Genomic DNA, 23,201 nt, shown 5'->3' with positions numbered 1-23,201 from the left:
ATTATTGCAATATTCCTCCAGGCAAACAGTGAGGGGGTAGGGGTTTTCTTACACAGGGAGAAATAAAAATACCTGATCCATGACTCTTTCATTTCAAATCTTCCCACCTTCCCTTCTGCTTTTAGGAGCACTACCTGGATTACTAGTTGTATGACTCTGGGGAAGTCATTTCTCCTCCAGAGATGAGATTTGCATAATGTGCCCCCCCAAAGGGTGTTTGGAGCAGTGAGTGAGACTTTGGGGGCAGAGAGCTTTGTGACCTGGGATGAGAGAAAGGTGAGCTGAGATAACACAGCCAGTTTTCTCATCCTCACATGGGGATCTTCCCACCAGGAAGCCGGGATTGAAGACTCGAGATGACCCTGGCTGAGGGGAGGATCAGTACCATGGTCAGGGCCCGTCAGAACCACGGTCAGGGCCCATGCACAAAGTAGGGTCATTGGTGATGAGCACAATCTACTAACAAATGTTTTTAAAGTACTTACTGTGTGCCAGGTACAAAGAAGCCAGTCCTTCCCACAGGGAGCTTACACACACAGCAAAAATGGGCGATATGGAAATTAGAAAAAGGAAACTCAAAGGAGTTGGGGGGGGGGATTGACAACGAGGGAATTCAAGGAGTGAATTTTGAAAGATGTGATATTGGAATTATCTTAAAGGAGAGGAGAAGGCAATTCCAAGGAATTGGGGCGACGGTTTGGTTGCACCTTGTAAAGTCACAGAAAATCAACTCATCAATCAACGCTTATTAAGGGGGCAGCTAGGTGGTGCAGTGGATGGAGCACCAGCCTTAAATTCAGGAGGACCCGAGTTCAAATCTAGGCTCAGACACTTAACACATCCTAGCTGTGTGACCCTAGGCAAGTCACTTAACCCCAGCCTCAAAAAAAAAAAAAAAAAAAAAAAAAAAAAAAAAAAAAACACACTTATTAAGTACCTACTGTGTGCCAGGTCCTGGGTTAATAGAAGAAGGAGGAAAGTCCCATATAAGGAACAAAGAGACATAAAGGGGAGTGCTGGAGATCCAGCCAGAGGGGGAAGGGTTTTCTGTGCCCAAACCAGAAACCGGTATTTTGTCTTCAAGGCGAGAGGGAACCATTGAAGCTTCTTGAGCAGGGGAGTGGTGTGATCTAGTGGGGAGCTTTAGGGAAAGTCTCAGCAGCTGAATTGAGGACAGAAGGGAGCCTGCAGGGCGAAACCAAACAGGAGGCTGCTAGAACAGTCCAGGAGAGACCAGATGAGGGTCTGGACTAGGCTGGGCCCTAATAGTAGTGTGAAGAGAGAGGCCCCATCAACAATATGAGGATGGGGAGGGGAGGAGAGGGGCCATGAGGAAGGGGACTGGGAGGGTGGAGGAGTGGGGCTTCTCTCCCAGATACATGATAAATAAGCATTTATTGAGCAGCTTCTGTGTTCTGGCACTGCAGATGCAAAGATGGCAAAGTCAGTCCCTGACGTCAGGGAGGTTGCTGGGACCTAGGGAACGCGACACATCCAAAATAAAGTGACTGCTTTCCTCCAGGAGAGGAACCACGATTGCAGACTGAGGGAGGGAGGGATGAGGTGATAAGCATTTATTAGACGCCTACTATGTGCCAGGTGGGTAGCTAGGTGGCACAGGTGCCCGGCCTGGAGTCAGGAAGGCTCATCCTCCCAAGTTCAAATCCAGTCTCAGACCCTTCCTTGCTGTGTGACCCCGGGAAGATCATGTAACTGTTTGCCTCAGTTTCTTCATCTGTGAAATGAGAAGGAAATGGCAGACCCCTCCAGGATTTTTGTTAAGAAAATCAGGGTCATGCCTGAAAAATAACCCAGCGCCAGCACTGAGCCAAGCCCTGGGCTATGTGTCTTACAAGCACTATTGTACTGGAACCTCACAGACCCCCAGAGTCCCACGGCTGGTACCTGCCATCACTGGATTTGAATTCAGGCTTCCAGCCTTGGGCTGAATGACAGCTGGAAGGGACCTCAAAGCCATCTAGTCAAGCCCCTTCATCTGACAAATGGGGAAACTGAGGCCCAGAGAGAGTAAAGATTAGGGTTTGGAAGGGACCTTGCCCCCTCATTTTTTCTTTTTGCTGAGGCATTTGGGGTTAGGTGACTTGCCCAGGGTCACACAGCCAGGAAGTGTTAAGCATCTGAGGCCAGATTTGAACTCAGGTCCTCCTGACTTCGGGCTAGTGTTATATCCACAACAGCACCACCTAGCTGCCCCCTTGCCCTCATTTTACAGAGGAAGGAACTGAGGTCCAGAGCCAGAGCTCTTCCTACTGTCCTTGGGGCCTCCCCAGAAAGGGACTAGACTGTTCTGCTTACCCCCTGAGACTGGAGCCAACGAAGAACTTGCTCATAATGAGGCAGCCCAAAGTGGTATGGGCTGCCCAGGGAGGGCAGGGAGCCTCAAACATGTGCCCACCTGCCCTTGGACTGTGAATTCCCTGTGCACGGGGATGGGTCTGTGCATGTAGCAGCACACCTGACCCATATGGTGCTCCCTAAGTCCTCGTCCATGCTTTGGGGGGGAGATAGATGTCTCCCTGGGCATCCCCGAGGTCCCCGGGCTGTGCCCGGCAAGGAGGGGCAGGCCAGGTCACTGGGAAGTGTAGGACTTCCAGGCAGAAAATCTGGGTCCAAAAGAAACTTCTTCCACTTTGGAGCTGTGTGAGCCCAGGCCAGCCCCTGCCCCCTCTGAGCTCGTTTCCTCCCAAATCTCCCAAAATCTCCCAAATGAGGCTTTGGAGGGCCCTCCTGCTCTGAGCTGCAAAGTGGAGGCCGCAAGCAGGGCTAGAGAGTGGGGTGTCTGCTCCTCCCCCGCTCAGGTGGGTCTGTGCAGATAAATGGGGACAGAGAGTAAGATGTCTCCAAAATGGAGACTGCTCCTCCTTCATACAAGGGCTATTGGGATAAAGGGGGGCTAGAGAGTGGGGTGCCCAAAGTGGAGGCTCTGCTCCTCCCCCTCCCTGGGGGGGCTGCTAGAATAAAGGGGAGCACCCATCAGCCTGCTTCTCTTCCCCAAGAAGACCGGCCGGGAAGCCGGGGGGCCCCATCTGGGTTCCAGGACGGGAACACTCCAGCTGAGTCCAAGACCAGAAAAACGCGAGCTCCGGACTCTGGCTCCAATGTGAGTCACATGTCCTTGAGCCCTGTTGCATAACAGAAGCCCGTGGGTTCCCTTCGTGGGAGCCCCAGAAGCGGGCAGGAGCGCACTTGGGGAACCCGTCTGCCCGGCAGAGTGGGCCAGCCCAGGCGATGGCAGGGAGGAAGGTCGCAGGCCGGCCCTTCGGGCACTGCCCAGGTCTGGAGCTATTTTGGGGCCTTGACATTTTGGGTTGGGAGGAGAGGCTTGGGTTTCATCCTGTTGTTGGTTTGAACCTGGGAGCACCAGCAGCCCAGCTCAGGACCAAGCCAGGCCCTGGCCCGGCTCCAGACCGTGGCTGGGGAAGAGTGTGCAAAATGAACTCTGGCCCAGGGGAGGCCTCCAGAGCCTTTCAGCCCCGGGGGCGGAGCTGGCTGATGGAAATCCGGCCCTTTTCATACCAGCCGGTCCTCCGCACAACTTGGGGAAAGACCCCACCTGCCCCCCTCGCTTTCCAGCCTGCCACAGAACAGGGAGGTGGAGGGGGAGCCCAGCAGCCTTCAAAGCCTTCCTGAAGCTCCAAGGGCTGCGGGGGTTGCTGGGGGGGGGTACTCATATTGGAGAGCATCTGCCTTCAGCCAGGAATCAGGAGAGACCCCAAGAAAAAATGGTTTCCCTTAAGCTACTTGTATTTAATTTGTAAACATGTACATATGTGTGAGCAAATGTGCAAATATGTGCACACGTACAAATACATGGGTAAATATGTTCATGTGTACAAGAAAACGTGTAAGTATGTAGATGGTACAATTAAATGAGTAAGTATGTACACATGTACAAATGTATAAGTATGTGCATTGTACAAGTAAATGTGTAAACATGTACGGTGTACAAGCAAACTGTAAGTATATACTGTGTACAAGTAAATGTGTAAATATGTGCATGTGTACAACTAAATGTATAAATATGTACATGTGTACAAGTAAATATGTGTGACTGTACACGTGTACAAATAAATGTGCAAATATGTACATGTGTACAAGTAAATGTGTAAATATGTGCATGTGTACAACTAAATGTATAAATATGTACATGTGTACAAGTAAATGTGTGTGAATATGTACATGTGTACAAATAAATGTGCAAATATGTACATGTGTACAACTAAATGTGTAACTATGTACACTGTACAAGTAAATGTGTGTGAATACGTACACATATACAATAAATGTGCAAATATGTGCATGTAAATGACTGAGTGTGTGCACGTGTGCGTGTAAATGCGCCCTATGGCTTCAGTGACAAAAGGCACGCTCCCTCCACTCAGGGAGGTCACTTCACAGATAAGGAAACTGAAGCAGAACGAGGACCCAGTCTGTCTCAACCCCCGAGAGGATCAGTCGCAATATCAGAAGCAGCCACTGAGGCGCATTCTATACGCAGCTGTCTCTACTCAGGGCCGTCACGCTCTCCAATCAGCGCAGAATTGCAGAACCGGTGAGGGCTGAGGTAAGCTGTCCCTGAGCAGGGAGGACCTCCGGGCTGGTCCATGGGGAGCAGACCTGCCCCAGAAGGATGCTTTCCATTGTTGGAAAGTGTTTCCTGACATCAAGCTTCTTGCCACTTCCGCCCCACTGTTCTTAATTCTGCTCTCGGGACCAAGCAGAAAAAATAAAAGTCCTCTTCTATACAGCCTGAAGACAGATCTCAGGCCTTGCTCCCCGTCTGAGCCTTCTCTTCCCCCAGCTAAGAAGCCACGTCCCACAACGATGCTCATATATATGGGGTGAAAGTCAGGCTCTTCCCCAGGCTGAAGTGACCTTCTCTGGTCCCGCTCCAGCTCAGCAGTCCTTTCTAAAACCTCGGGCCCTAAAAATGAGCGAAGCCAAAGGGAACCACGCTGGGGACACAGCTCGGAACACTCAACTTCTATCTCCAAACCCACAATTCCCTTAAAATAATGCTGATCCCAGGGCAGACAAAGTGCCTCACACCTTGGTTAAGCTCTCGCCAACCCTGTGAGGTAGGTGCTAGTGTCTCCATTTTATAAATGAACAAACACCTCATTTTATTGCATGTTGCAGATTTTGTGGCAGCCTGCATTGAACAGGCCCGGCAGTGCTATTTTCCCCATAGTGGCGGGTCTGCGTCCATTTGCTGATTCTCACAATATTTCAAATGTTTTCACTACTACCATATCTGTGATGGCGATCGGGGATCTCCAACATTACTATTGTACCTGTTTAGGGGCGCCGTACACCATGACCATTTAAGGTGGTGAACTTAATAATGTATTCTGATGCTTGGAGCAGAGTGTTCCCCATCTCTCTCCCTCTTCAGGCCCTCTATTCCCTGAGACACAACAATATTGAGGAACATTATATACATTGAGTTGACATAGTAGTGGTAGAGATGCTTAGAGCAGACTGTTCCCCATCTCTCTCCCTCCTCAGGCCTTCCATGCCCTGAGACACAATATTGAAGAACATTACATACATTTAGTTGACAAAGCAGTGCTAGTGTTTCAGAGGGCTGACTGCAATTGGGAAAGAAGTCCTATTGTGCGATCAAATAGCATCTCCAGCTGCAGAAAAAGCTCTTAGGAAGTCACTGGGTGTGGCAAGTTTCATTGTTGTCTTATTTTAAGAAATTGCCACAGCCTTCAGCAACCGCCACCCTCAGCAGCTAGCATCCAGAGCCTCCTCCAGTTAAAAAAAAAAAATGGTGACTTGCTGAAGGACCAGATGACGGTTAGCGTTTTTAGCAATAAAGTATTTTTAATTCAGGTACGTACATTATTTTTTTTATATAAGACCACCACACGCTGAACAGACTACAGCATGGTATAAACATAACTTTTATGTGTACCAAGAAGCCGTAAAATCACACGGCTTGCTTTATTGCAATGTTTGCTTTATTGAAGAGGTCTGGAAGCAAATCCACAAATCCATGGGAAGCACTCTCCTGGTGAGTGGGAGAGAATGACAGGGCAAGGGGCCTAAGATCTCTGTGCCTCAGTTTCTTTACCTGTAAAATTAAGGAAGGATGACTTTGAGGAAACCAGGGAATCATGGAAAGAGCTGCATAAGCTGATTCAGAGAGAAATAAACAGAACCAAGAAAAATGTGCATAACATAATATAATACAATAGGACAATAATATAGGTCAGAAAAAAAAGCCTTCAAAGGGCCCATTCTCTAATGAATGATCCCAGAGAGCAGCTAACAAAGTATATGCAGCTTTTAAAACAATAATAGCTTTGCTATTTTTCAAACTTATTTGCCTGAGTATGTCTACACTGGTGAGCAGGAGGGAATGACAAGGAAGTGAGGGAATTCCCAGTGGCTGATGGCCATCTTCCCAAGTTAGAAAGGTGAGTGAATTTCATGGCTTAGTTAGACTTTTTTTTTTAAATATTAGAGAGATATCCTCTGGATAGATTGTGGAGAGGGGGATATATTTTCAGAAAGGTCTGCAGTATAAAAATAAAATGTATCAAGCATATTGTTAAATATAAACGAACATCTAGAAAATCTGCATTTTGATCAAAAGATCAAGATTTCCAAGGGAATTAATGGAAAAAATGCGAATTAAGGTGATATAGCTGTACCAGACCTAAAACTATATTATAAAAGACAATGGTTATCAAAACCATTTGGTACTGGCTAAGAAATAGAGCAGTGGATCAGTAGAACAGAGTCACAAAACACAATAGTCAATGATTATAATAATCTATTGTTTGATAAACCCAAAGACTCCCACTCCTGGGATAAGAACTTGCTATTGACACAATTGCTGGGAAAACTGGAAAGTAGGCACTGACATAACACTCTATACTAAGATAAGGTTGAAATGGGTTCATAATTTAGACATAAAGAGTAATACTATAAGCAAATTAAAGGAAAAGAAAGGAATTTATGGCCAAAGAAGAACTAGAGAACATTATGAAATGCAAAATGGATAGTTTTGATAATATTAAATTAAAAGGGTTTTACACAAACAAAATCAATGCAGCCAAGAGTAGAAGGAAAACAGAAAACTGGGAGGAAAGAATTTACATCCTGTGTTTCTGACAAAGAACTCATTTCTAAAATATATAGAGAATTGACTTAAATTTATAAAAATACAAGCTATTCCTTAATGGATAAATGGTCAAAGGAGATGAACAGACAATTTTCAGATGAAGAAATTAAAGTCATTTCTAGTCATATGAAAAAATGCTCTAAATCAAATGCAACTCTGAGGTACCACTTTACATTTCTCAGACTGGCTAAGATGACAGAAAAAGACAAATGTTAGAGGGAAATGTGGGAAAACTGGGACATTGATATTGATGCAACTGATATATTGTTGGTGGACTTCTGAAATGATCCAACCATTCTGGAGAGCAATTTGGAACAATGTCCAAAGGGCTATCAAGCTGTGCCTCCCTCTGATCCATCAGTGTCTCATCTGCATCTGCATCCCAAAGAGATCATAAAAAAGGGAAAGGGACCCACATATGCAAAAATGTTTGTAGCAGCCCTTTTTGCAGTATCAAGGAGGTGGAAAATGAGTAAATACTCATCAGTTGGAGAATGGCTGAGTAAGTGATGGTATATGAATATAATGGAATATTATTGTTCTATAAGAAAAGATCAGCAGGATGAACGATCAGCAGGATGATGTCAAAGGGATCTGGAGAGACTGACAAGAACTGATGCTGAATGAAATGAGCAGAACCAGATATCATCACATAATCTTGTTGCCTTGCACAATGATCTCTTTTCAACAATGAGGCAATTCAGGACAATTCCAGTAACCTTGTGGAGAAAGCCATCTGTACCCAAAGAGAGAATAAATATTCAGTCAGACTGAATATTTATCAGAACATAGTATTTTCACCTTTTTGTTGTTTGCTTGTTTTTTCTTTCTCATTTTTTTCTCTTTTTGAGCTTTTTTCTTGTGCAGCACGATAATTGTGAAATTGGGTTTAGAAGAATTGCACATGTTTAACCTATATTGGATTATTTGCTGTCTAGGGGATTGGGGGGGGGGAAGGGAGAAAGAAAAATTTGGAACACAAGATTTTTCAAGATGAAAGTTGAAAACTAGCTTTGCATGGATTTTGAAAAATTAAAAGCTATTATTGTTTTAAAAGAAAAGAAAAAAATAAATGAATTGAAAAAGTTGGGTTAAATGATCATAAAAGTCTCTTCTAAGACAACTAGGTGGTACAGTGGCGAGCATGCTTGCCCATAGTTGAATCCAACCTCAGACCCATATTACCTGGGTGATTCTGGACAAATCACCTTACTCCATTTGCCTCAGTTTCCTCATCTGTAAAATTAGCTGGAGAAGCAAATGACAACCCATTCTAATATCTTTAGCAAGAAAACCCCAAATAAGGTCATAAAGAGTCAGATCCAACTAAACAACAACAAAAGCTTCCTTCCACTTCTAAATATCTGATCTTGTGATCGCCCCTCCCAGGCCACACAGTTGGCTTCCTCCCCAGAGTCAGGGCCCAGTTACTGATTTCACCATTCAACAGGCGCAGATTACCCCGGATCATTTACTATAACGCATAAGGAGGCTCCAAGCTGCAGGAAGGCTGAAATCATGCTTCTTTACAGCCCTGAGCCCCCCTGGATCTCAGCAAATTATTTGCTAATGGACAACAAGCTCCGATTCAGGGAGCAGGAGAAAGGGATGCCCACATGAGAAGCATCAGTAGCTCATTTTAAGCCATTGCCCCTCTCCTGGGCATGTCCCATTACTTCTGGGGCTCAGTAAATCTGGAAAATGGGAAGACTGCATGGGTAATCTCAAAGGGAATTCCACTTCTATCTCTAGGATCTGCTCATAACAGCAGCAAGCATGCAGAGGGGAAGGAAACTGCCAGAGAAAGGAAACTGACTTGGGTCAGGACTAGATTTCTGAAATCGGAGCGAGTTTTCGCTCTCACCGGGGCCTTCCAGCACAAACCTTGCCATCCAGACGGCCCCAAAAACTCACGGACAATGGTCCAAGGCTGTGGGTGAAGCCAAGGGCCAGAAGGGACAGGGAAGAGGAGTCTCTTTATCGCTTCCAAAAAAGGGGGGGGGATTTCTGCCATGAAATCTCCTCCTGCCCCAGGGACAGCCTCATCCACAGCAGGCCTGAGCTCTTCCTGGCTCTCGGGAAGGGACGGGGAAACATAACAGCAACACAGCTCTGATGTATTTGCTTTGGCAGAGGGCTCGGAAAGTTCTCCATGTGTATGAAGACTTAATAGCAAAAGACCACTTTCCCATTTTAATAAGTTCTCAGGGATTCTCTAACATGGGGAGAAGGCCGTTTCCCTGCCCCCACCCCAGGCCCAGAACAGGGGAGGCCCACGGAGGAGCCCCCCCTCCTGCGGACAGCTGGCTCTGCGGACCACACCCCGCCTTCTGGAAAAGGGAGCAGAGATTTATTAAATGCCTACTAGGTACAAAGCTCTGGAGCAGACCCAGGGGAAAGGGGCCAGCCTGGGCTGAGACACAGCCCCTTCTCTAGCTGAGCTCACAGGCCCCGGGGGCTTGAGACACTGCTAAAACTCAGACCGTGATGCAGAGAAGTTCTGTATGGGCCCGAGGGGCTGAGGGGGCACCCTGTGCCCAGATCTGAGGCAGGGGCAGAGATCTGCAGGTCGGGACGGGTGGTCCCAAGGCCCTATGTCTCCTGTAGGAGCAATGATGCTGAGAAAGTGTTGTGAGTGCACCTAGCAAGTGCCAAAGGAAAAGGATCTTTCCATAGCCTGTGACTGTGCCTGGATCCCTGACTTCAATTACTCAGTTTCCCATCTATTAACATGAAAATGGCAGAAGTCACGCTTCCTTCCCCTACAAGGATGTCCTGGAGAGGGCATTCTGACCAGCTGAACCATGCTGCATTCTCAGATCCCTTCAATAAGTGGTTAAAGACTCATTCAGTCATGGAGAATTCTCATTAGCTGTGGTTTATTTATCAGTGGAGGGGGCTACCTGCTTAGACATGGGCTTGATGGTCTTGGGTCCAATTGGATTCTCAATGGTCTCTACCAAATTCAGATGCTGGGATCATCCATCAAGAGGGGAAAGGTCCTTGAACACCATCTTGCCCAATCCCTTCCTTTTCCAGCTGAGAATTGTATTTGCCCAAAAGCAAGAGACCTGTCCAATATCAGAAGTCATAGAGACAGCTACAATTTGAACCCAGATCCTGTCTCTGACCCCAAATCCCATATTCTTTTCACTGCACCAACCCAGTTCCTGACATGATTTGAATCCATGTTCAGCAGATTTTAGATAAAAGGGAGAATCAAACATTTTTTCAAAGCATTTCCATTATCCCCCAAATCTCAACGGCCTCTTTTCAAAGAGCAGAAATAGTTCAAAAAACAGCACCAGGATTTGAAGTCAAAGGCTCCTTCCCCCACGGCGCCAGCGCTAGGAGGATTGAAGTTACCGCCAAGTAAAGCCAGATAAAATTTCTCAGACCTCAGAGGTACAAATCCTTCCATCAACACGGCAAAGGGAACCTTGGAGACGACAAACTTCAGAAGTCCATGACTCATGTTTGAAAAATTAACCCCAAACAACTTGAAAAGAAGAGTCCTTAGTCCAAAATTCAAGGGCAATGATGCGCCACGCAAATGTAAAAGCGATATTGCCTCTACTCCCCAAATAGAAAAATAAGCCAAGAGGGCCTTCCAAGCAGGACATAACTACCACTTACAGATGTTCAGAGCTGCTGTTCTGACAGAGTTCTAACAATTTTTTGTTTCTACAGAAAAAGATGATGTAGGTCTAGAGGATTTTCATTTATTTACCTGGGGGTGAAGCAACTTGTAGTCTGGTTTAGAAAAACTCAAATAGAGAGGAAATGATTCAAGCCATCTCATTTCCCCTCAATAATGTTACCCTGCTCCCCCATCCCACCCTCCGAATGCCTAATGGGGCCAAATGGAGGCAGAATGGTCCAAACGAGCCCTGAGGGGTAGTGAGCTAAATGGTGCTTCCCCTCACATCAGAAACCAGTAAATTACACCGTTGTAGTAGGCAGCGCCAGGATGTTCAAGTGGTGAGAATCCTATGTTTAAGTGGCTACCACAAAGCCCTTATATTCTTGTCTCTTCCTATCTCCAAATAAACAACCAACTTAGCTGAGAGAAGGCGCATCCCTCCCTTCTCCACCACAGAGGTGGGGGACTGTGGGTATGAAACGGCACATAGCCAAAGACAGGAAGTTGATGTATCGATTGGTTTTGCTGAAATCTTTTTTCCTCTTTTTCTTTTTCATTCTTTACTACAAAAGTTATGGGGAGAGGAGGAAAGGAAGGTGATAGAAAAATTACCGTGTAAAAATAAAAACCACAATTTTTTAAAGCAGTCAATGGAAGCAGTCCTATGTAAGATTTCATGAAAAGAAGCCCTAAAAACTCATTTCCCTGAGAAAATAGTTTTATCTCCTGAAGAAAATGCAGAGCCTTTTTAAACATCAGGTATGATTTTTTTTCTTTTCTTTTTTTTTTTTTTTTTTTTTTCCCCCTGAGGCTGGGGTTAAGTGACTTGCCCAGGGTCACACAGCTAGGAAGTGTTAAGTGTCTGAGACCAGATTTGAACTCGGGTCCTCCTGAATTCAGGACTGGTGCTCTATCCACTGCGCCACCTAGCTGTCCCCTCATCAGATATGATTTTAAAAGAATAAGGGGAAGGCTGTGGACTTCATAATTTTAACTAGGAGTACTGGGATTTCAGGAGAAATTTTCAACTTCTTTACCATATTAATGTCTAGTGATCATTACTGGCAGTTTGGCTGCTTTAATCCTGACACTACCCAGAAAACCCAAACAATGGCTGTGGATCTCCCACAACATAAAGTGGAGGGTAAATTGCTCCAGAAATGAGAGTGACAATTTAGGGGAGAAATACAGCGATGTCAACTTCGGAGAAAAGAAGGGGAACACGCTAGCAGGCTTCACGTATGTGAAAGACTAATTACATAGAAAAGAGATTAGATGTGTTCTGTTTGGGCCCCAGAGCACTGATAGACTCCCCATTTCTGGCGGAGTGCCAGAGGCAGGCTCAGGACCCCACCCACTATGCTACACTGCCTCTAATTATGGGCCCATTAAGGCGAAGAGACCCCCGGGTCCCCAGAGCAAAAATGAACCTTAGAGGCTTGTAGGGAGTCCAACTCCCTGAGCTGACAGCTGAGAAAACTGAGGCCGAGCCAGGTAAAAACAGGTGAGTGGGAGGACCTGGATCTGAATTTGGCACACAGTAGGTGCTTAAGAACTTGAATTTCTCCTATCCAGGTACTCATTCTCACCTCAACAGAACCTGAGCTTCCCATCTGGAAAATGGGGACAGCCACATCTCCCCAGCCTCACACCAGCACTCGCCAGCACTCATATGGAGCGAATATTGACGATATTAGGGAGCATTTACACGGTGCTCACTCTGCGCTGAGCACTTTATGATTATTATGCCATTTGGTCTTCGCAATGCCTGGGAAGTAGACACTAACGTTATTCCCATTTTATAGACGACAAAACTGTGGCAGACAGGTTAAGTGACTCGTCCAGGGTCACACAGCGAATAAGTGCCGTGGGCTGGATTTGGACCAAGCCTGGCACTCTGCGCACTGCATGCTCCATGAGAGCTTTAGGGTTTGTGATCCCATGCCCAGCACCAACACCTGGCACATGACTCGTACTTGGGAAATGAGCTCCTGGCCTCGCTCTGTCCCCGGCAAATGGGAGACTGAGCCACCGGAGAGCTCCTAAGAGGGAAGAGCAGGGGGCTTCTCTCCTGGGTCTACCCAGAATTCAGCCACACTTCATTTCCCCACTCAAGCCCTGGCTTCAGCTGAGAAGATGCCATAGGGGCAAGAGTGTGGCTGCGCTCCCAGGAGGGCCCCCCAACCAGCTCTGCCAGTGGGCCAGTCATCTGCTTCAGTTTCCCCACCTGTAAAATGGGGACAACAATGCAGCTCTCCATCTATGACTCTCCCTCTCCCACAGGGACGTTGGGAGGATAGTAGAAATGTGAGCTCCAGGCAGGGGAGCTATTGTTTGTATCATCGTTATTTAATATCTAATTATTTGATATTTATTCAAATGCACAAGTCATTAAAAGTCTCTGACTTTACGTATTAGCTGAATTAGGGCAGGAAGACCGGAGATCATGTCCCATCTCAGATAAATTGGCCGAATTACTGAATGCCTTCGATAGCCACAAGCGACACTTGAACTTGCCAGTCTACTCTAGTGAAAGGAGTTTCCATACTGGGAGGACCCGTCATTGACAAGGTTGACTTGCGATCCTTCCACCAAACAAAGCAAACATTTCCACCCATTGTCATCTGTCCAGAGCTACAGAGAGCCCCACGCCCAGAGCCATCTTTTGTACAAGAGACAGCCACGCGCCAAGTCCGTTCTCTCTAACACAGAGACGTTTAGCAGCCCCAGCAGCTGCCCATGTCATGTCCCAGTAAACGAGACAAATTCAATCCGGACAGGCCACCGGGAGAAAGCCTGGCCCTGCACGTCCCAGCGGGTGGGCGGACATGTGCCCCCCTCCTCAGCCCAAGAAGGAAGACCCCTGGCCACTTTCTAGCCACAAGAAGGCAGGAGTTTTACTCACCCATGAGCAGGGTCCAAGGCGATGGCCCGAGGCTGGTCCAGGTCCTGCCAGAAAAGGACTTTCCTGGAGGTTCCGTTGAGGTTGGCCACCTCGATCCGATTGGTTTCCGAGTCGGTCCAGTAGAGCTTCTTCCCAATCCAATCGCACGCCAAGCCATCGGGGGACACCAGGCCGGAGATGATGACGTTCTGCACCGCACTCCCCGACTGGTTAAAGTACGTTTGCTTGATGGCCTCCTCGCTCACGTCCGTCCAGTAAATGACCCCCTGGGAGAATTGGAAGTCCACGGCGGCCGCATCCTCCAGGCCGCTCACCACGATGTTCGACTCCAACTTGGCTCCTCCAGCGTCCACCAGCCTCACGTCCCGACGGTTGGCAAAGAGCAGGAGCGGGGAGGCTGCAAGAGCAAAGCAGAAACAGGGGACATCATCAAGACGTGGCGGGCTATGGCCTGTGACCCTCGGGCCAAGGCCTGTTCACCCAGAGACCATCGAGGTCAGCAGCGGAAATGGAGGCTGCCCTGAGGAGAGATCGCACCAGGGCCCAGATCAAAGGGACCAGAGACAGGATTCAAATCCAAGACCTCCCCCTGCTGTTCCAATAGGCAATGCCTTTCTCCATGAACAATTAGATTCTAGAGAACCTTCCCTTAACCGGCAGGACAAAATGGATTAAAGCCCATTCTGATAGTGAGCTCACTAGGAGAGGCTTTTGTTCTGGTCCATCCGTGCAGTGGAGCCATGGCCCACTCGCCTGTGTGCTCAGGTAACATCTAACCTCCGAGGAGGAAATGTGCAGCCCCACTATGTGCCCCCCTCGCCCTAGGGGCATGGCTCTGGGCAAAATGGCTGAAGTGGAAGGGAAGTGCTTTGGAGAGCCACAGCAGGTGTGGACCTTCTGCCACTGGGCCCAGCTGGCTGCAAGGCCCCAAGAGCCGCCATATTTCCAAGAACCCACATGAGCCCGGGCCATCTCCTTGCCTCCGGTGTCTGGGGCAGGCAGGGGTCTCCTTGCTCACAGAGTCGACCCGGGACCCCAAGAGGTGACATAAGCCCGGTCAGAGCGCACGTGTGATTTTACACACGCCTGTCCATATGACGTCCACACAGCCCTACTAGAACATCTCCCTGGCCAGATGCGAGCTCTCTGAGGGAAAGCACCTTATTTCTGTCCGGAGATGGCAAAACTCGGGCCAGCTCCTCCCAGACTGTGAGGAAAGCCCCCCCAGATTTCACAGAACTCTCCCTAAATTATCACCTTGTCCAGGGGATGCTTATTCAGGGACCAATGGCCTAGACCAGTGTTATCCAAAAATGGAGGCTCACGGCCCGACCCTCCCAGCGGTGAGTGATCGGCCAATCAGAAGGGTCACAGCTCACCCTCCTGGGAGACCAATCATGGCATTTGTTAAAGCAATGTCCTTCGATGCACCTTCCAGGGTCTGATCCTCCCCTTGGGGCCAAGGAGGAAAAGTCAAAATCTTCCTCCAACTGACAGAACTTTGAGTGGAAGAGGACAGCTGGCTTTGGGTCAAACCTTATCTCCCTTCCCCAGCTCCCCGACAGACCTGCTGGGGAACGGCCTCTAGACCTCTCTGTGGAGGCTCAGCTTAGTCAGTAAATTCCCAGAGGCCAGGTTCCACTCCTGGGAATGTGGATCTCACTATCTTAGCTCTTTACAATTTCAGATTACTTAGACAACCTTGAGAGGTAGTTCCTATTATCCCCATTTCACAGATAAACTGAAGATTAGAGGAAATCTTTTGACCAGGGATACAGGGCTGGTAACAGCCCCAGCTGGTCTCTAAAACCTTTAGGGGATCTTCCTAAAGACAGGAACTAGGGGGCCCTGGGGATAGAGTGCTGGGCCTGGAGGCAAGTAAACCTGAGTTCAAATCTAGCCTCAGATGCTTACTAGCTCTGATGACATTTGACTTCTGTCTCCCTCAGTTTCCTCAACTGTAAAATGGGCATCCTGACCGCTGAGGTCCCTCCAGCTATAAACCTAGGCTCCTACATGAGGAAGAGTGCCGGGCTGGAGTCAGGAGGACAAACTTTCCTGAGTTCAAATCCAGCCTCCAATACTTCCTAGCTTCCTTGGACACGTGACTTAACCCAGCCTGCCTCAGTTTCCTCATCAGCAAAATGAGTTGGAGAAGGAGCTGGCCACCCCCTCCAGCCAAGCGGTGAGGTCCCAAAGAGAAGGACCGAGCACCATCTTATAAAAAGCAGCAGGGAAACAAAAGCCCCAATGGGACCCCAGGGACTGGTGTGCCTTCAGGCCCGGGCCAGCGGGGACTCGAGCCGTGCACCCCGACCTGGAGGACCGTCTCCCGAGAGAAGGAAAGCCACCTGAGCCGCAGCCTCTGGCTCCAGCACAAAACCTCCTCCTCTCGCTTCCGCCAGGCTCGCCACCCAAACTGGAAAGACGGCATTTTTTGCCCCCTTCCAGAGACTGTGTGTTCTTGCTGGGAGGCACCCAGGCGGTCACGTCCTCCCTCTCAAAGGCGAACGGCGAAAGCCTTCTGGGCCTGCCGGTAGCTTCCCGGCTCTGGGCTCTCTCCCTCCAGATCGAGAGCGCGGACATTCCCTTTGATGAATGAGGCTTAAAAAGGTGGGGGGGAGGCAAACCAGCGCACACCTGCCCTGTTCCTCCAAAGGCCAATGAGCTGAGGTGCTTAAAAACTCATCTGGAGGCTTTTCGAGGTTCTCTGGGGGGTGAGGAAGTAAAATGATGGCCATTTTACAGATGGGGAAACTGAGGCTCAGGAAGGTGACAAAGGTCATAGAGCTGGAAGGGGAGAGCCAGCATGGGAGGGACTTAGAATCCCTCCTTTATTTTACCAATGAGAAAGTCACATACTAGGTGAGCGCAGAGTGTCAGAGAGCCATGGTTAGATCTCAAATGAGGGTCCTGCAGATTAGAGCTGGCAGGAAACTGGGGAGGCAGACAAGGGACTCCCCCCACTCAATGCTCCCCCAACCCGGCTTCCTTAGGCATGGTATCCTCCTGCCCTGGCACAATGTGAGCTCCCCACGGGAGGGGCTTTTGGGGGGCTGTGTATCCTTGGCAAGGTGCCTGAGTAGAGTGCTTGGCCATCTGCTCGCTGACCTGGGCAAGAAGGCCTTCAGATCCTCTTTCCACGTTAGAATGTGGAATATCGTATGGATGGAGCCTTGCCAACCTCAGCCCCCAGTGCCCATGTGCCTGTCCTTTGGATCAGGGACTGGGTTTTGCTCCTCTCTGTACCCCCCAGTGCTGAGCACGGTGCCTGGCACACAGTCAGGGCTTAATAAGTGCTTGCTGACTGACTCTCCCACCGTGGGAGGATGATTGTTAATTAATCTGCCTTCTTGCTTCCATTTCTCTAATTGCTTTAAGTGCAGCTAATATGGGCACATGTTGGTGCAGGAGCCAGCAGAACGACGCCTGGCTGGACCCACGTGAGCGGCCCCGGCTCCAGAGCCGGCTCCGGCCTCCCTGCTGCAGCCAGGGAAGGGAAGCCAGGCCCTGGGCTTGGGAGAGCGGCCCTGAGACCAAGGCAGAGACCCCGGCTCCAGAGCCGGCTCCGGCCTCCCTGCTGCAGCCAGGGAAGGGAAGCCAGGCCCTGGGCTTGGGAGAGCGGCCCCGAGACCAGGGCAGAGCCCAAGCAGGGGAAGAGGAACAAACACAAGAGGAAAGGTCTGAGAAGGAAGGAAATGGGGGAGGAAAGAGATGGAGGAAGAAAAGGAACAGGCACGGAACCTTGCCCCATGACGTCAGCCACGGGGCTCTGACCAGGCCATCTGATCTCCTCGAGCCTCAGTTTCCTTCTCTGGAAAGAGAAAAGTGATCACGTCAGTGCTGCCCACCGCCAAGGAGGTTGGGAAACGAACCCTTAGTAACGGGAGCCGTAGGGTCCGAGGACGGCCAGAGGTCAGAGGAGCCCCAGCCTTGCTGGGGGGGAGCCCCAGAGACAAGTGAGAGAAACCAGGCTCCAGATGCTTCTGGCTCCGGGGGAGATAGAAAGTCTGATAGAGAGAAGGGAGAGGAAGGGAAGGGGGGGGGCAAAAACAGAGACAGAGAGACAGAGAGAGGAGAAAGAGGAAGAGGAGGGACAGAGAGACAGAGAGAGGGAGACAGAGACAGGGCCAGAGACAGAGAAAGAGGGGAGAGGGGGGAAGAGGAGGGGAGGATGGGGAGACAAAGGGAGAGGGGAAGAGGGCCCGGAGCTGCCCAGGCCTGTCACACAACAGCCCCTCTTTATGTAGAGAATCTCTAAGAGAAGGCGGGGCTTCTCTCCGGCCTCAGCCTGCATTTACAAGGGCACCCCAAGCCCGGCCCAATTCAGGCTAACCCATCCCCGGCACTCTGACCAAAACACCCATGGGGTCAGGCCGGGCCCATTTAGATTCCCCAGGCGCTACCCGGCCTCACTGGGGTCCGGAGGGTTAGGGGGGTCCGGGTCCAGGTGCCGGAAATCCTGTGCGGGCCTGAGAGCTCCAAGGAGTCCACAGTGGGCTCCCTGCCCCCAAGGAGCCTCTAGTCTGGGTGGAGGCTCCCTGACAGTGGAGCCTGGCAGAGCCCCAGAGGATTCTGGGGATGAACAGAAAGTTTTGATCTGGAGGGGACCCCAAGAGAGGTGGGTCTAGCCCCAGGGGGAGCTCTCTGGTGAAGAGCCCCCTCTCCCCCATTCTGAGCCAGCTTCCTCCCCCTGGTTCCTGGGCAGCCGTGGGGGTCCAGCAGAGCCCAGCCTAATCCCCTTCCACTTGCCAGTCCCGGCAGCCTCCACAGTGCCCCCTCCCCTCAACTTGTCTCCCCCCAAGCCTCCCCAGGGCCTGCAGCTGTTCCAGGACTTTCCCCTTTGGGATCTCAAAGCCCGGTGGAGGTCTACACCCACCCAGAAAAAACTTGCAGAGGAGAAGCATTTAAAATGGAAACTGTTGGGGGGGGGTAGGGAGGGGGCCAGCCGGGCAAAATAGAATCTTCATCAGTCCTAAATGGCCAAGGCTGGGAGAGGGGCCTCTGCCAGACAGCAGTGCTCTCAGCCCCACCCCCTCTCCGTGGGGGGGGGGGTGCAGCCTCTGGGCGGGGCTTCTGACATGAGAAGGCAGGGAAGATGGAGAAGGGGGGCCAGAGTCCCCCAGCCCCCGAGCCCTGCTTCTGGGCCCCCCGAATCCTGCTTCTGGGCCAGAGTCGCCTCCAAGGTCTTGCTCTCTGTGCCCACTGACTGCCTGCCTGCTTCAGAGCGGTTACACACTCACTAGCACCCGTAGCCCCCCCAGGTGCACTGTGCACACTCACAGAGGCACCCACACACTCACACAAAAGAACTCAGGGTGAGGGAACAGAGCCGAGGGGCCCAGACTCCAGGACCGGGGGGGCCACATCCGGGGCAGCGCCCTGGACACCCTGCCCCTGCGACCCACCCAAGAGCCTGGGAGGAAAGAGCCTCAATTCCCCCACTAAATAGATAAGGAAACTGAGGCCAGTGATTTCTGGGCTCCAGAGGGGAGCAGTGGCGTCACCGGGTTTTACAGACAGAGAAAGGGAGGCCCGGAGGTGAACCGATTTCAAATGGACAACTGCCCCGTGACAGGGAAGATGGGGGGGGGGGCTGCACTCAGAGCGTCTCTGGGGAGGGGCCAAAATGAGTGCATGGGTGATTGGGGGCAACATAAGGCAGACTTCCTGTAAGGAGGAGCTCCAGAGTGGAGTCCTAGAAGTTGGGGATTCTGGGAGCCAGAAAGGAAGACATTCCAGGCATGTGAGAAGCAGCTGGGGTCCCCCCAAATGTGAGAAACATCTAGAACCCCCAAGTATGGGGAGCAGCTGGGGCCCCCACCCTTGGCTGGGCTGGGATTGAACAAAGGAGAGGAGTGTCTCCAAAGTGATGAAGGCTCCAAAGGCCAGAGGCAGTTCTCCTTCCTCCTGGGGGTGCCAGACAGCCACTGCAGGTTACAGGGGAGAGCAGCGGAAATCTTGGAAGCTGCTGGGAGGCTGGACTGGAGAAGACAGAGGCCTGCGGCACAGGGGCCCCTGGGAGGCTCATTGGGAGAAAAGCAAGCAGAGGCAGCTGGGGGGCTGCTGATGGCGGTCTCTGCAGAAGTCCTTCTTCAAGCCAGGGCCTGGTGTCCCAAAAGCGTCCTCTCTGCCTGGCGTTGGCACGTGTTTGGCCACGGGAGCCAGGGACAGGATGTGCGCACCACGGGCCCAAAGCGCGCCCCAGCTTGGCAATTGTGGCTCAGCATGACTCCGAGGTGGCCGGGGCGAGCGCCCACGATGCTCCGTCTGAGCCGCGTTTGCCCGGGAGCCTCGGGCCTAATGAGCAGGTTCGGCAGGAGGGCCGAGCAAACCGCGTCCTTCAGCGCCCCGGCCGGGCTGGCAAGCCTGCACTTTGGGCTCTGAACGCTCTTATTTGCCTAAAATATAGCCTGCTGATTACACACACGCTAGCCCGGGCCCGGCTCCTGGCCGTGCCCGTCGCCCGGGGTGGGGGGAATGAAGGAAGGCTCCGAGCTAAAGATAACTTGCAATCACGGGACTGTTTGGCGGCCAGCTCTTGGGCCATGTGGGGCCGACTGGGCAGTAAGGGCCCTGAGGAACCAGGGAGAGGGGGCATGCCTGGCACCGGAAGCCCGGGCCTGGCCCTCCTGGGCAGCGGCCTGCCCCTCTGAGCCCCTGAGCTTCCTGGGAGCTCCGGCTCGCAGATCTTGTGCTAGGGGAGGTAATCTGGCCCCAAACTCCTTAAACTGGGGGGAGGCACGCAACCCCGTGGGGGATCACAGAAAGCTTGGCAACAAGGCAAAGCTTTAATTCTTTATGTAAAAATAAACAAGCTTGGGCATCTCCTCAGCAGGCAAAATTACACATGTAAATTTCTACGGTAAAATTACGTGCGCACCCAACTATGAGTTTCAAATCGATCTCTTTGGGACTCATTATCAGTCAATATTTGGTTTGTATAACTATTATATATATATATGAGAAGACTGGCACTTAGGGACCTAGAAGGCTGGACCTGCCAAGCCCCTCCAGCATTCCCATCATGAATATTGAGACTTGGTTTCTCCTGGAGGATTCTGGGACTAACAGAACCATAGGAGTGGGATGGAATAGAAATGTGTAACAACTGGCCAAGAAGGACAAAGTGAGGATGAAGGGCAGGAAGAAAAGACAGCTCTGGACGTGGGGGGGGTAGGGAGTGGGGAGTTTCCTTGTGAAAGAGCTAATTGAATAATGAGGAGACAGGAGACTGGCTCAGAAAAAGGCCAAGAGGTCAGATGGCTTCCTTTTGCCTCAGGAACAAGACCTGGGTGCCAATCCTGCCTCTGCGACCTTTGTGATCCCAGCTAAGCTGCCTAGCCCTTTCTGTGCCTCAGTTTACCCTTCTGTAAAACAAGACTGGGCTCTGTAATCCCGAGGACATCCCTCTCCTCAGAGCTACAATGAATCAAAAGGGCCCAAGAATAACAGAAAATAGAAAGACGGGAAGGAAGGAAGGAAGGGGAAGGGTTCAGGGAAGGAGTCTGGACATATGTCAGGCGTCCTGGGGCGGGGATGGGGGTGAGGGTGGGGGGAGCCCTCAAGGCTCAGTTGGAGTGAAGCCTTCGAAGCTGCTCAACCCTGTGCTAAGGCTCCGAGCCCCCGCTCCAGCCCCCCCAAACCAGGACAAATCCCCTCCTCCCCGGCAGATGCTGGAGGACAAGGCCCCACAAATTGGGGGGACCAGGGCGATGGCTATCCCGAATGTGCCCCATCCCCTCCACAGATGCAGATCGGCTGTACGGTGGCAATGGCCAGGGGAGCACAGGGATCTCCGGGGGCACGGAGAGGCTGGCTCACACAGGGAGGACCCCTCCCTCCATGCCCCAGCTCTCCCCTGGCGCTGGTAAGCCAGGAATGAATCCATGCTGAGCATGAGCAGAGCCCCCCCTTCCACAAGGACCCCAGGAGGCTCACCCCTCACCCCTGGGTGGATGGCCCCCGAGAAGCACTGGCCGATGTGCTGGTGTCAGGGAATGTGGGGGAGAAGGGGTCCTGGGGGACAAGCATCTGACGAAGCAATCCTCACAGGAGAAAGCAAACTCGCCTCTGGCCAAAGCTTGGGGGAAATGCGGCCCTAAAGTCACAGGAGCCCCTTCCTCCTCCCTCTGCTGGGGATCAGAAGCGGGACTGGTCCCAGGGGATCCAATACTACCCAGCCCAGGGACCCAAAGCCACGTGGGAGGGGAAGAGAGCTAGGGGCGGGGGGAGGGGGGGAGGAAGGGAACTGAGCTCAAAGGGAACACAAAGTATCTATCATGGGGAGGGGGAGGGATGGCTCTGAGCTTGAAGGAAACACAAAGTAACATTCGTGGGGAAGGGGAGGGGGAGAACTAGGGATGACTGGAGCCAAGGATACTAAGTAACATTGCAGAGGAAGAGAGTGAGGGGGAAGGAGGGCAGAGACACAATGTAACAGTTGTGCCAGGGGCTAAGGGATACAAAGTAACATTGGGAAGGAAGAGAGTGCTAGGGGCTGAGAGGGGGCAGGGATGGCTCTAAGCTAGAAGGGACACAATGTAACTAGGGGAGAAAGCCCCAGGGGCTGAGGGGGGAAGAGAACCAGGAATGGCTTAAGCCAAGGGATACAAAGTAACATTGGTGGGGAAGAGAGTGCTGGGGCTGAGGGGAAGAAGAGAACCAGGAATCATTTTGAGCTGAGCCTTGAAGGGAACAAGACTTAAGAGTGAAAAGGGAGAGGGTTCAGCCTAAGCAAAGGCATGGCAGTGGGAAATGGTAGGAGTCCACAGGAGTAGCTGCTGCTAAGCAGTTTAGCTGCTGTTCTTTTGAGCTCTTCTAGGGATCTGGGGGATGCTGCGAATCCCAGAGATGAGAAGCTGAGAGCCACAGCAACTCACACAGAATTTGCACTGGGGTTGGGCGATGGGCCCCTGATAAACTGTCTCTCTGGTCTCCATTAATGTAATCATTTCCAGAGACACGGGCTTGTTTTTCTCCTGTTGTGTAATGAATCAGAGGCCTCATTCAGATACAGACTGTGCCTAGTCTCTCTGTGTGACCTTGGACCCATCACAATTCCCTGAGCCTCAGTTTCCCCAACTGTAAAATGAGGGGGGTGGGCTAGATCCGTTCCCAGGTCTCTGGCAGCCCCAAATCAATCATTTCCTGGCGGCTCCCCAGCTGATTACACAACTTAATGATCTGGCTGGAATGCTCCCATTTCCTGCCATTCGCCTCTTTGATCCCAAAAACTCTGGAACTTCCCCCAAGATCTGCTGGGACATTAGCATTCTAGAGGAGGCTGCAGGAGGAAGCTGCTAAACAGCACGTTGTCCCAAAAGAACTCCCGGGCCAGATGACCATCATCCCACTGAGGGGGAAAGCCGTTCCCAGGGGGGTGGGGTGGGGGGCAGAGCCGATGGGAGGAGGCTTTGGTAAAGGAGGCAGAGCAGGAAGTTTCTCCCTGAGACAGAGGCCCATCTCTTAACACATCAGAGGCCGAAGCCCGG

At 51.0% G+C, this 23,201-nt stretch overlaps 1 protein-coding gene across 1 annotated transcript in view; it reads right to left on the bottom strand.

Annotated features, from left to right (window-relative positions):
- The window catches only part of LRP5 (LDL receptor related protein 5), a 103,641-nt gene that overhangs the window by 63,383 nt on the left and 17,057 nt on the right, over nt 1-23,201 (bottom strand). Inside the window, exon 2 of the mRNA XM_074274388.1 lies at nt 13,708-14,104. Within this exon, the coding sequence (XP_074130489.1) occupies nt 13,708-14,104 (397 nt within the window). The remainder of the gene's footprint in view (nt 1-13,707; nt 14,105-23,201) is intronic.

Source organism: Sminthopsis crassicaudata, chromosome 6 (assembly GCF_048593235.1).
Source record: "Sminthopsis crassicaudata isolate SCR6 chromosome 6, ASM4859323v1, whole genome shotgun sequence".
NCBI lineage: Eukaryota > Metazoa > Chordata > Mammalia > Dasyuromorphia > Dasyuridae > Sminthopsis > Sminthopsis crassicaudata.
The sequence above is the reverse complement of the archived record's forward strand: the minus strand, read 5'-3'. Positions and strand labels throughout refer to the sequence as shown.